The sequence below is a fragment of the Natrix helvetica genome, assembly GCF_964273705.1.
Source record: "Natrix helvetica genome assembly, chromosome: 1".
Lineage (NCBI taxonomy): Eukaryota > Metazoa > Chordata > Lepidosauria > Squamata > Natricidae > Natrix > Natrix helvetica.
This window is the reverse complement of record NC_138548.1, coordinates 253252128-253266936: the sequence shown is the minus strand read 5'-3', so window position 1 is coordinate 253266936 and position 14809 is coordinate 253252128. Positions and strand designations below refer to the sequence as shown.

Below are 14809 nucleotides of genomic sequence, written 5' to 3'. Positions count from 1 at the left end.
ATGAGTGCACCTGCCAGTATTGAGATAATAAGCATGTAGCACTGCATGTCAGCAATTTTGAAAACTTCCCACACAAAAGAGAACTTGCCATATGGCAAAGCCTAAGATGTAGGGAGGACAAAGAACTTAGAATAGAGCTGGAAAGGGAGTGATCAGCGTGGCTGGTAACTTCAAGAGAAAAGCCAGGCTCCAGCCAATATTTATAGGACAAATATAGATGCTTCATGAACATGCTGGGAAGGCATAAATTAACTGTAGAATATGGGGATATAATCAGAAGAACTTTTCCTTCAGAAGAAACCTGAAAAGCCTGAAGACTTATTCAGGAAACTGACTTAAATAAGGGCCCAAGAGGGAAAGAGATATTACATTGTGAGTATTTTTATTTGCATTGGTAGGGCATAGAAGAATAACAACAACAATTCAGTGTGCGATTATTGAGCATTTATTGTTGATTTTATTGCAATTTTTAATTTGCAACTATTGTAATAGACATATTTTAATCTGTTGCAAGTGAATTTGGGAAGGTATAGTTTGATGTAGAGATTAAGGTAGCAGGCTGGACACTGGGAGAATGAGTTTTAGTCCACTTTAGGCACTTGGGCCAGTCACACTCTCTCAGCTCTTGGAAGGAGACAAACCACGTCTGACATCTTGCCAAGAAAACTGCAGGGACTTGTCCAGGCAGTTGCCAGGAGTCAACACTGAACTTGAAGGCACACAAAATAAATCTGGACATCCATTTAATCAAAAGTGGAGTATATACGTTTATAAAAGGGTCAAATGGAAGTAACTAAATATTTGGACCCAATATATATTACTGTATAAATAAAAATGAAAAAAGTATGCAGAAAAACCTTTTCAGTTGTTCTTCTATAGCAACACCAATTTACATCAATTGTTGGCTTTATAATGTACAGAGGCTATCCCATGCCTTTAAAGTTCTTGTGGAATGCTAAATAATCCATTTCTTTACTATTGTTTTATATGATCGCTGCAATTTTTTTAGTCCTTATAACAAACACCGAAAGCCAAGAATGTGGAAGACTGGTGCGGAATAATTATTATGAAGATAAAAGAACTGAGAATAAATGAAAAGTCAATTCCCAATGAAAAAGTAGTGATAACATCAGGCACGAGTGGATTGTACTGACTTCTCCATTATATTAAATTTGTATTTCAAATCTATTTAATACAAATGTATTTGTATTTTCACTTTTTTATTGAAACACTAAACCTCATTTATAAACAAGCATGTAAATTTTGTAAATGAAGAGCAATGACACAAGAGCTGCCCAGATTTGAGAAAAGCTGGTATGGTATACCGAGTAGAGTGTTATCGTTCAAGATGCTATCAGCTTTTCAAATGCCTTCAGATAGAAGGCAAGTTTCCAGTCCCTGGAAGGTGGTGCAAGTGTTTTACATAAACAAAATCAGTACTTAAAATAGCCTTTTTGCCATCTTGGTGCAGATATCAATCAGTTAAATTTAAAAGTGCAGAAGGCAGAAGCAGCATGGGAATCACAACAACATTGGCTCAAACCCAGGAACATTTTATTTCTCTGGAATGGAAACAACTCATCCACTCTGAACACAAACTGCAGGTGGTAATTGTACATTCTCTCTCTTTAAAAAAGAAAAGCAAGTGTTTAATTCCATAAATTCCTGTCATGGGAAACCATTTTTTTAAAAAAATTGTAGAACAAGCCTTATTTTTTTTTCTTTTTCAACACAGCATCAATGTTAAAATGGGTTTGCCAGCTTCTACCACATTGTCATCTGCATATACCATGCAAAATGCTACATCTGCTTAACACATTTTACACATTAGCATTACAAAGATTCAAAGGTTCGTTGGTTGATTGATATTTTTAAGACAAGGATTGTGACGTGTTTCATTCCTCCCCACCCCGGGGAACCTATAAAAATAATTTAGTTCAAATGGACTAAATGCGGGGTTGCGTTCTAGCTTTGTACTTCAGTCAATTCCATAAGCAAGCCATTGGCCGCAAAGACCAGCTTGTGTGGTTCTTATAGTCATAAGGTCATAGGGTTAGAAAGTACCTCGGGATTTGTAAGAAGCCCAGCCTCCAAGCAGCAATAAGGAGTCTCTAGGCTTCAAGGATCCTCCATACTCAACGCTCATCCAGTCTCCTCTTACAGACCTCTTTAAAGGAGAATATTTTGTTTCTGACATCAGATGGTTCCTCTCTGTTATTAGTTCCATTTAAATCAGCAGATCTGCAGCAACTAAGAATTAGTTCTGGCTGAGCTCTAAGAGTAACCTACAGCTGAAGAACATCGTTTCAGTCTGGGCCAATTTCGCATGGATTTAGTCCTTTGTCCTTGGCTTCTTTGTACATCCTTTGGAAGTCTTTGAAACGTGGGGCGCAGCCTAACCTGACCTCCCCAAAGTGCATACTGCCTGTGAAGAGGAAGTCTCCCTCTCCTGGTTTTACCCCACATTGAAGCAGAGTCTTGATCTGTCCTTGCCACCGACCGCTCTCCTCAGCAGAGTTGAAGATCCTTGTTTTCTGCCTGTAGATTCTATTGATGTTTATACTGATAATGGAATCTTGCTGATCCTCCTCGTTGATTACACTTTGGATGGTACCTCTGACAACTAGGAAGAAACACAGGCAGAAAAGAAAAGCCCAATTAGATACAGAGCTACCCTGAGATCCACTTTTTACGTGAGCATTTATCATTGTCTTTAATATATGTGGGATTTTGGTTAACAAAATATTTACTCAGTAGCATCCTGGAAGAAAAAGAACGACAGGACCAGATGTTAAGATCTTTCCCCCAAATGAGGCAAATTCTGTTGTGTGCTTAAAATTAAATTCTTATACCATTTGTGAGTTTAATTATACATTGCTGCATTGAAACCTTAAGTTCTGTATCTGAGTTTATGCACATATAGTAATATTTTTGAAAGGGTTTTGTTCCATTTCAGGTACCTAAAACATATCCAGGAAAAGCAATGTTATAGTTTATATGAGCACATTTCCAGCTTCACCTCATTGTTTGTTATTAGTGATCCCCCAAAGTACATTTTTTAAAAATTAAAATTAAAAACAAATATGATACACGGTTGGATTAAGAATGGTCTGTTTTAAATACATTTTTCAAAACTAAACAAAAACTAATAATGTTGTCAAAAACATTGCATTCTGAATATATTAGTTCCTAACTCTCATAATCCCCAGCCTGGGGAAGATCTATCTTACAGTATTGCACCAAACTAGAGTTTAACTAGCTTCATACGTAAATATCATTAGATATTTCAGAGAAAGTTAAAAAGAAAACAATTAGTGTTGATTTGTAACCTGATGTCCAGATCACAATTTTTGAAATGTAATATTCCTAAAGCAGCCTTCCTCGATGTATTTAACTCTAGATCTCCTCGGTTAACGTTCCTCCAAATCAACCAGATTGAGGACAAATGTGAGAATGTGAGACAGTATGGGAAGCAAGGGACACAATGGCTCAGCAGTTAAAGACACTGAGCTTGTTAGTTGGAAGGCTGACAGCCCAGGTTCGAGACCCGAGCGCTGTGTGACAGCATGAGTTCCTGTTACTTGCCCCAGCTCCTGCCCACCTAGCAATTCAAAAGCATACAAATGCGAGTAGGTAAACAGATATCAATTTGAGGGGAAGATAACAGTGTTCCATGTGCCTCAGTATATATAGTCATGCTGGCCACATGACCACAGAAGTATCTTTGGACAACACTGGCTCCCTTGGCTAAGAACAGAGAGTTCTTAGAGTTGGAAGCAACTGAACAGGGAAACTTTTACTTTTACCAGTTTGGGAAATGTCTGGTATGGCTTTCCAATAAGACTTAATATTGATGTATGGGATGCATCAATGTAAGTCAAATTATCGCCTCAGTGCAAAAACCAGAGAAATATTGGGAAAATCGTCTCTTTTAGGAATTGTCAATTATTAAATCATTAGAAAAGAAATGTATCATAAACTATCCTCCTCCAATTTTTTGCCAACCAGATATGTTGGACTACAATTCTGACAAAAGCTGGAAATTCTGGGACGTGTTAGTCCAATAGATTTGAAGGGCTCACAATTGAGAAAGGCTATGATCCATGTGTAATCTACTAAAGCCTGCTACAATAATCTTGGGGTTTAGAGCCAGGACAGTTCTTGATTTCAGCTGTGTCTAAAACAACAGTCAATCTATCCACTACAAAATATCACAAAACAGGAAAACAAGTATTTGCTTCATTAAATGTTCAATCTATCCACTGCAAAAGTTGACAAAATAAGGAAACAAATATTTTATTCATTTGCATAAAGTTAAGAGTTCATCTATAAAGCTAGCATGAAGAAAGGAGCAATGTTTAGCTTTTGAGAAGTTTCAGAATACAGTTGCAAATAACCATGTGTCAAGGAACCTAAAAAAAACATAACAAAACACCTGGAGAAGACCAGTTTGCCTATAAGTTAAACAGGATAAGCCTCACCATTAAAACAAATAAATGCCTGCACCAAACCACCCTAGAAATTTAAATCACATTCTATTAATGGCCAGTAACATTTACATTGAATTCTTTGGCATTCTGCCCTGAAGAAATACACACAGCAAGTCACCACCTGTCTAGGCAACATTTTCCATCAAGACGAAGCAAGAGCAATCCCACCACAATGTCTGGGTGTTGCATCCTCCTCCTTGTTCAGAATATACCCCTATTATATTCACAATACTAATAGACTGTATTTATATCTGTAGCACACGTCCAAGACCAGACATGCCCAGCTGTTTCATTACAACATTTACTTTGGATTCCAAGCGTGGGAAAATTGCTTTAATGCTATTTCACTACCATAAAGAGGAAAACAGTTACCCCACTAGTCATACTAAGGAAAACCACTTGTCTCTTTGTGGGGGAGACATAACAGAAAAAGGGATACCTTTTGCTGGCACAGATCACTGTGTTTATGTCTATTTGAGATCTAAGCATTTCAGGCAGGCAATCTTTGCAGGCAAAATGTAGTTGGAGAAAAATAATACATAATTCTGTTGTATCTCTGCTAAGCATACTGATAAAGTCTAACCATATTGTAGCACTTTCTTTCCAGAGAGTCTACGGAAGATTTCTGTTGGATATCTATGCATCAAACGATTTTTTTAATGACTCAGAGAAGATTTTGTGGATTGAATCTGTTTTGCTTTCAGGTTTTATAAAACCCTTTTCCACAAATTATATTTGAACCAGTGTAAAAGAGAATATTTTCTATTCCATAAAAAGTTTCATTCATCAATATTTTATTTCCTTCTGTACATTTTGAGAAAGTCCTTCCTTTCTTATAGGTCAGGAGCTCAATAAAATAAATGACCCTGTTGTAGTTATTTCCTGCAGAATTAAGTATAAACTTCATCTTTAAAAGCAACAACTTCCACAGAAACAGGGATTTAGTTTTTTATCAAGGGTCTATTTAGAAACATCAAGAGGATAATTCCTATTACTCCCTCCTAAAAACCTTTGAACTTCCACCACTATTACCACAGCCTGTCTCTTTCTTTGTCCATAGTAGAAAAGAACTAGCCAAACACAATGATTTAATTGAAGCTCTTCAGAGCTAAAACCCCATAAAGGCTTTTCCTCCCTTGTCCGCTTTGTACTTCTTGGATACACTTTGTTTACTCCAAAATGAGCAGAAAAGGGCTCCCTTGTTGGTTACAATCTGGGGCTTTCAGTTTGTTCACTGTTTGGTGAAGTTTCTGTAGGCCAAATCCAGCAGATTATCACAAGGGAAGAATGGGATTTTACAGAGCAATGGTGAACTCAGCAGTCATCCAGAAATCAAGGAAACTTACCAAAGTCATTGGAGCAGACAGCCAAGAGAACTTCCGTGTCACTGCAAGGTTGGCAAGGAGCTGAGAATGAAACAAAGAAGGGCATTTTAGTATCTCAAGAAGGTAAATTTTCTACTCAGGAACTTCTTAAAGATCAACCTTAATGCACCATGCAATTCAGTCAGCAAATGTGTAGTCTACTTCTTCAGAGCAATAGTTTCTGTGAAAATGTCCATATTCTGGGCATTATATTTAATGTCATATCCAGAATATGACTTTTTCTCTTACAATAATCCTTTGATATCTATCTATATTCTACATTGAATTGTCTCCCCTGGCAGAATAGTTCCCTTCAGTTGGCAGATGTTAACTTGTCAGGATAAACTTTTAAAACATAATTCCTCAAGATTCGGCAAGCAAACATCCCTGCATGCATTCGGAATTCAAGCTCTTGATTCTAGGCATTTATTCCAAGTGTCAGAACTTGCAATAGGAAAAAAATATTCCTAATTATCCCAACAAAACTGGTTAGTCCATTTAAAATAAGAACATAAATAAAGATGCAGCTGGTAGCCATGCCTTAAACATAATATGTAGTTGAGCCTAGACTACAGAGAGGAAACTTTTTTTAAAAAAAGAGAAAATCATCTAGGAAAGCGTCAGCAGCTGTTTTGTGCCCTTACACAGTAGCCTTTATTCATGAGCAGTTGCACCACAAGGCTGTGGGACAAAGCCAGAGGCAGCCTACACCTGCATCCCTGGTTTGTGAAGCTAGGCAGAGGTCTGAAGGTCACACTATACATTAAAGATACCATGTGTAGCTTCATGTTTTTCCCTTGGACTTTGTCTTAAGCTACAAAGTAAAGGCTGTAGACCTGATACAGTTCAGTACCACAGCATATTGGGACAGGGGGGTTAACCTCTCTTGCTTGGGCCACAGTTCCTCTGTGAAAGCTGCCTCTTCCCTCAGCATAGTAATTAGTGACTGAAACTAAAGAACCCATTCATGCTTACTTTCTGGCTTTAAAAAGGCCAGTCAGCGTACATTTTATGCATTTCAAGCCTCTGAATCCTCTTAACTGTTCCCTTGTTGTACTGCTTAAAGACTGCTGGCCTAGAAACCAGGAGACTGTGAGTTCTAGTCTTGTTTTAGGCATGGAAGCTGGCTGGGTGACTTTGAGTTAGTCTGTCTTTCTTAGGCCAACTTACATCACAGGCTTGTTATTGTGGGGAAAATAGGAGGAGGAAGGAACCTGAGGTATGTTTGCTGCCTTGACTTATTTATATATAAAAAATAAAAGGGGTGATATTTATTGTTTGTTTATTGTTTATTCATTTAGCACATGGCATATGATGGGATAGAAGTAAGTAAATAAACTATGAGTTGTTACTGATTTCTCCTCATTTTTCTTCTTTGGGAAATCAACTTTGCCTCTCAATTTATCTTACTCTATTAAATGATCTTGTGGTCACTTCCTCCATTTTCTTTCACGAGATTTGGAATGGGGGTAAAAATACAGTATACTTTGTCTATCCCTTCTGTCTATCCAACTTATAATGTGACAGCCAGACATGTATGTATAACCAGACCCATATATGTAGAGTTCAAACTAGCTACTTGATTGTTCTCTGCCTATAATACAGGACTGGCAATTTTCATATGGGAAAGACTAGATAAGGCACAAGTATCAAACTCACCGCATCACGTTGCCATCACGTGACGTTTTGCAACATTTTCTCCATTCATGGAGCTGGAATGGGTGTGGTCTGCATATGACACATCCAGACTGCAGGCTGCCAGTTTGACACCCCTGCTCTAAGGCATGCAAAGGGAGGTGGGGTGAACCTGGTTCTATCAGTCCTTTCCAAAGGAGTTCTTTGCTATTAATAACTACAGAGTTTCTCACTTGTAGGGATCTGAATATTTGTGAACTTCAACTCCCAGAATTTGGGATGGTTGTTGAATTCTGCGAGTTGAAGTCCACTCACCTTAAAGGTTGCTAGGGTGGATAATGGAAATGGTGGATATTGGAAATGGTCAAAGAGTTTACAGGTCTGTAATGAAACAACAGCTGTAGAGTGAGATTTTTTTTTATCAAAGGCTAGAAACCATCATCCTGGTTTTATCATAAAGACATTTATTTGCTTAGCTCCTAAATTCATCCACATTATATTTTATGGTATTCAACATCCACCATTATGGGAATATTGTATCATATAGTCTGTATTACCAGGCTACATGAATTGAGTTCATAAAGATTGGTAAACATGTCCTTCATCAGAAAGGTTTTAACTGTCTCTGGTGGAATTCAAAGCCAAAACCTCAAATGAAGGATCATGTAAGGACTTGTATCATGTAGAAGACAGTTGGTCTGGTGGGGCCTATTAAAATGTTTAATGGAAATCAGAGTTGAGAACTGGCTCATAAATTTATCAGATGGGTTGCCTAACACGGATCCTCAAATGTTAGAAATAAAGACGAGCTTGAACTCTTTATTTCAGAAAAACAAATGTGACTTAATAGACATGGTAAAGAACTGATGAAGTAACTGGAATATAGCAAACAAAGATAAATTTTAGTCAAAAGAAGTTCCAAGGATGTTCAAAATATTTTATATTCAGAATGTCTGGAGCCTGAATCACATTGTGTCAACTGTTCCAGGTTCTACAGGCAGTCTCTAAATTAGGACCATTTGTTTAGCAACTATTTGAAATTACAAAGTACTGAAAAAAAGTGACTTATGACCAGTCCTCACATTTATGATCATGGTGGTGTCTCAGGATCATGTGATTTCCATCTGGCATATTTCCACCTGGCTTCTGACAAGTAAAGTCAATGGGGAAGCCAGCAGGAAGATTACAAGTTATGGTCCCCTAATGTTTCACTAAATAACCAAACAATTTATCAATGAATGTTGTATTCCAATTGCGGTGGTAACTTGAGGACCACCTGTAAATAATCCTGTTTCAAGATTAAAAAAAACCTTTCGACCTTGAAAAAAAACCTGGCTTAATAGCTGTTGGAAGCTTGTTTGGAAAATTTCAGACTCAAAATAATGGAACATTTCTAAACATCAGTAATAGTTAAGAAAGAGAAGTTGCACTGTGTATTAAAAGTATCATATCTGCTAAGGAATTCAAATGAATTAGCATACTGCAGAAGATATCTGGGTTTAAATAAGCAGAGGGATGAATGTGGGCAATACTATTAGCCTCTACTATGGCTTATCCAACCAAAGAGATATGGATAATGCTTTCCAGAAGCAAAGCGCAATTCTTTCAAAGAGGCATGTGGTAGCAGTGATAGGGATTTAAATTACCATGACATCATTTGGGAGACAAATTTTGCCGAGTGTCCTAGGTATCTGATTGTCTTCTCTTTCAGAGGGTCACGGAAGGCACAGGAGGATTGTTATCTTTGATTTAGTAGCCAATAGTTATGGTACAGACAATGAAATAGTCAGAGCAGTTGGCTAAACCTAATCTTGCTTGGAAGCCAAACAGATTCAGACCTGGTTAATGTTTGGATTGAAGTCCACCAGGAAATGTTAGGGCTACAGATTGGACTGGTGTTATTGCCAGGAGGAGAAAAAAAAACTATTCATGGCCATACAATTACCATATTTCACCTAGTCAAAGAGATGGAAGTAGCAAGAAACACAATGGAAAATGGCTATGTGATGTTAGAATTCCTGTTTTCGATTAAAATTAAATCGGAATGTAATCAGATATTACCTTAGACTCAAGAGTGGAGGAACAACCATCAATCATGAATTCTTAATTTGTATTTCTATACCAAGCATGGAATTAGATTTGGTGGCTTAAACAGCATCTTTCAAGTGTGGACAGGATTTTCCCCTATACAGATTTTGATGTACTTGGGTAATGATTCCCATGATAAAAACTAGTTGAAAACTTGCGTGTAGAACATGTTAGTTATTGTAGCGATAATTGTATTGCACTGAAAAATGTATTATAGGATTATGTGAAAATTAGGATATAAATGTACATAAACATTCACACAATGAAACCTTGAATGGCTAACTTGTTTTCTTTCATATAAGAAAACCAATTATAAAGTATATTAGAGGAGAAATAGCTGACACATACATCTGAAGACAGGAAGATCAAGGGTAAACTCAAGACCAGATCTGTTACAACTTTAAGAACTGTGTAGCCTGGAAATAGTAGAGACACCCCACACTAATCTAATCAAGGAAGGAATGTAGCTGCTTTTTATACTCAGCCAGCTACTTCTACAGAGAAGGTGGTGCAGATGTTTCTATAATGCCCTATTCAGTTATGGAATTCCTTTTCACTCAGAACTCTGCCCTCTCTAGCAGCAGGCTAATTAAATCTACCCATTGGAGACCCAAAAATGGAATGGGTGGAGAACTACAACTTCCTTTGTTATCCCAGCAGGGCATTTACATTCATCATAAAAATGAGAACTCATCAATTTAACTAAGCATCTATGCTCAGTGTCACCAGCGAACATGACAAGATGGCACTTAGGGAAAAGAAAACTGGAAGATTCTTGCTTTAATGAATTTAAATCTTCATGGTTACATTCAGATTTATGTAGTAATTATTCAAAACATGAATAATTATATCTATATTTAGATGTATTTTTTAAACTGTAGAGACTTTCAAATAGAGTACAGCAATAACAGTTCGTGTGATGTCATTTTAACAGGTGTGTTGCTAACTAAAAGTCTCTTCTATTTTAAGGAGCGGGCCATTCATACAATTGGAAGAGAAATTCAACTTATTCTCTAAGTGTACCTTGCAAATAGGTGGCTTTATTCAGTACCAATGCTGAATAAAAAATAACAGTGGAGCTAAAATCCTTTACTACTTTTTATGAAAACTTGAGCCTGCAGGTGCTGTTGCATGAGAAAGTAGAAGAAATACTGTGTTTCCCTGAAAATAAGACCGGGTCTTATTTTCTTTTGACCCCCCCCCCCAAATAAGCGCTTGGCCTTCTTTTCTGAGAGGTCTTATTATTTTTGACATGCAGGAGGCAGTGAACATGGTCATCTCATGCCTGTTAGCGTGTTGCAATATTTTCGGGGAGGGCGTATTTTGGGGAGTGGGCTTATTTGAGCATGCACTCAAAAGCCTGATTGGGCTTTTTATCTGGAGAGGTCTTATTTTCAGGGAAACAGGGTACCAACTAGAGATATTCTAAAAGAAACTAAAGTCCAAAAGAATTCTGATTGTCCAAAATCTAGTTGGTTGTTAAGCAGCTGCCACGGTTGATACAGTATTGTTCTTCTATCAAGACATTTACAAGAAGAAAGAAAATCTTACCAGTAGAATGTTCCTACGCCTTCATATTGATTTTCTAGTTAGTGTATCATCTGTTACTACTACAATTTATGAGCAAAAGCTGTCTATTTTATTCAACATTGGACTATGTGTTAAGAACAACAATACTATTCTATTTCCTGCTTCAGATGGCTTAGACAATGTCAGTGCACAGGATTCTAAGCCAAAACAAACCTCATAGATGTTCAACAATAGTACCCGAAAGTACAAGAAAAGAAGAGTAGTTTCAGTGCACTTTCAAATGCCTGGATATTGCTGTCATTGTAGTGACTCACTGTTAAGTCAGGTAGGAGTTCCTCTGATGAGAGTATCATGACCTGAACTAAGTGAAGGTATGCCTTGCAACCTCTTCACCTTTAGTATCCAAAGACCTTTATGGAGTGGTAGGAAGGGAGTGAAGAAAGGTGAATTTTTATATTGTCACAATATAAGGTGCATTAGAGGTTCAGGTGCCTGAGTTCCTGCCTTATCCGTTTATACTTGAAGAAAGTCATGCTAATAATCTCCTCTGCAATGGTTAATAGACCAATTTTCTTTCAAATTCTTTTCTGCAATTTCCAGGGGAAACCGGATGTGAAATTGTCACAACTAAATTTCTACTGGGAATTAAAATGCTTTGTCTTCTGAGAGTTGTTTTTGTTTGTTTTTAATCAGATTTATGATTGTTCAGTTACCTTCCAGCAATGTTATAGTTGCCAATAACAATTCACCCCTCATTACTGTGTCGTGGTGGCGCAGTGGTTAGAATGCAGCACTGCAGGTTACTTCTGCTGACTGCTGGGTGCCAGCAGTTTGGCAGTTTGATTCTCATTGGCTCAAGGTTGACTCATCCTTCCATCCTTCCGAGGTCAGTAAAACGAGGACCTAGATTGATGGGGACAATATGCTGACTCTGTAAAGAGCTTAGAGGCCTCTAAAGCACTGTGAAGCAGTATATAAATCTAAGTGCTTTTGCTGTTAATACTTGGAAGCTTTTTCTATTCTTGAAAAACAAGCAAGAAGAAAAAGCAGAATGTTTTTCATAGGTGTCCATAATAATCCTCCAGGAACAAAGCAATTTTTGTTTTATTTTTGTTAGAAAATGTTTTGGGATACCATATTCTTATTTGTAAAAGAAATGCCTATCAAGGGTTCATTTGACATAACCTATCAATTTTGATTTGCCTTGCATCATGACCAGGTTGCACAGAAAATAGCAGTAGTACTTAGACTTATAATACCATTTCATAGTGTTTTATAGACCTCTCTAAGCGGTTTACAGGGTCAGCATATTGCCCCCAACTATCTAGGTCCTCATTTTAACAACCTCAGAAGATTGGAAAGTTGAGTCAACCTTGAGCTGGTGAGAATCAAACTGCCAAATTGCTGGCAGGTGGCAGAAATTGCTTATAGTACTGCATTCTAACCAATGTGTCAACTAAACTTGACAACATCTATCTTCTTCTCTCCATCCTTAGCCACTTAATATTATCAATGAGGCTAAGTGGTGGGGTGGGGGGAAGCCCCAAATTTCTTGAGACTGGACTGCTTTTCTCCTAGAAAATTCTCATTTTGGTTTAACTATATAAAGTGGTGTCCTAGGCACAGAATTAAAGCATCTGATCCATGTGAGAGTGTCCTCAATGTGCTTATGTAAAAAAGTAATATAAATTATATCTAATGTCAAAATTGAAATTTTGAAATGAGATGCAGTTCTGTGATTTTAACATTCATCTTTAGAATGATTCCGAAGCAGAATATGGAGCAGATTCTTGTTTACAAGTTTCATTAAAATCAAATTATTTGATACTTCTATTACTGTAAGGGAGATCCTAATCTATAGGGTTTTGCAGCAACACAAAACCTTATTGTCCACAATGTAGACAAAAATAAACTACTTGCTGAACTATTGGCATAGTAGTGGTCAGGCCTTGATTATATTCATTGTAGAAGGAAATCTGTTCCAACACTAGTAGTTCTTCCATAATTATATATGGGTTCTGACAGTCAAATTTTCCACAAGGCTGACAACAATTATGATGAAATCTGACTGGACTGAAAACTTTAAATGGGGAACTAGGAACAGCTGGGAATTGTTTTCAACTAAGAGGTCTTCAAGGGCCAAACAACCACAACAGCAGGCGGAGAAAGAAATGCTGCTGCCACTCTAATAAGTATCATACTAATCCCTTTATATTTGCTTTAAAAAGGAAGAGGCAGAACTGCTTTTAATACGTAAAAAGTGAGTGCACAGTTTACTACTATTTATCATCAATAGAAAACAATGCAATTATTGTATTAGTATATTGTTTGTAGCTCAAGTATTTCCTAAACAGGTTCCATCAAATACGTTTTTCAAGCCAATTAAACATGATAAACAAGGAAATAAAGGCTGCCCACTAATTAGATGTTATAGATTTTGCAGCTGGTGCTTCCCTGTAAATAAGCACCATTGAATTATATACTCGGTCTAGTATAATATATAAGGTACCAGTAAGCTAGGCTTAGGCGACAATGGCAGCAAAAGGTTGCTAACACTCTCCTTATAACTGCCTCTGAAACATTTACTTTAGAAAAAAGTAAGCAGTAGGTATCCTGATGCCTTCCATTATATTTTAGATTACAATTCTCATCAATCCGACCAAGCATGGCCACTGTAAGGGCTCATGAAAGTTGTAATTGCTGAAGATCAAACAGGTTGCCTACTCCTCTTTTTTGATGGAGGAAGCACTCACATTTGCGTGGTGGTTTTTTTTTGGGGGGGGGGTTACTATAGCTGTCTGTGTAAACAGAGACTCGGCTTAATTATTGAATTCACATTCAATCATCAGACAAATTCACAATGGCAGATTCTGTAGTTTAGGTTTAAACTGGGGGGAGGGGGAATGTACTCTTTTGTTTATACTGAATCTCCTACTCATCTGCTTCACTGACTTAATACAAGCAGCAGGTCCTATTCATCACATGATGGATTAGATGTAGCCTTCTTAACTTCTAGCGTTCTGATGCTACTTTAGATTTAAAAAAACTGAAAAATAATACATTATTTCAAAATACTTAAAATTTCTCCCAAAGTTCCAGAATGTTCAAATTAGGAAGAGGTTATCCCCTCAGAGAAGGGAACCCCTGAGGTATTTAGTATCAGAAGAATACAAATTGTTCTGGAGAAGAAGTGAATCATATCTCTTATTCCCATTTCTGGTGTGACTCATAAATCAAGTCTTAACACTCTTTGTCCAACATATTCATATTTTGGCAAATTAATCAGTTCAAACCTGGGTCAGATAGAGGTTCTGCACGAGAATGTAAGAATACAATAAAATAAAATAAAAATAAAAATGACAATGACCACCCAAGTAACTGAAAATCCAAGCCCTAAACCTCAGGGGTAAAGTTTTCACTATAGGATCCTAGCAATTTAGATCTATAGCTGAAAGGAAAAAAAGAATCTACTATTGGAAGGCTTCTGATGGTCCTTTCCAACTAACAAATACACAAGCTTTCAAAATCTTGCACTTTGAATAAAATGAAATAAAGGAGCTATCAGATTCCATCTGATTAGCCTAGCATGGTTTTCCTCCTACGGAATATATTAACAAAACCTAAGCGTTCTCAGAGTTGGAATCCTTTTTCTAAAAACTAGTAACATGAACAATTTATTAACCTCAAATTCCCTTTGATTTT

At 37.1% G+C, this 14809-nt stretch overlaps 1 protein-coding gene across 1 annotated transcript in view; it reads right to left on the bottom strand.

Moving 5' to 3' along the window:
- Nucleotides 1-1537: 1537 nt before the first annotated feature.
- The window catches only part of METRNL (meteorin like, glial cell differentiation regulator), a 34820-nt gene continuing 21548 nt past the window's right edge, over nucleotides 1538-14809 (bottom strand). Inside the window, exons 3-4 of the mRNA XM_081956637.1 lie at nucleotides 5837-5896; nucleotides 1538-2623 (exon numbers count right to left, since the gene is read on the bottom strand). Of these exons, the coding sequence (XP_081812763.1) occupies nucleotides 2307-2623; nucleotides 5837-5896 (377 nt within the window). The 3' untranslated portion in view covers nucleotides 1538-2306. The remainder of the gene's footprint in view (nucleotides 2624-5836; nucleotides 5897-14809) is intronic.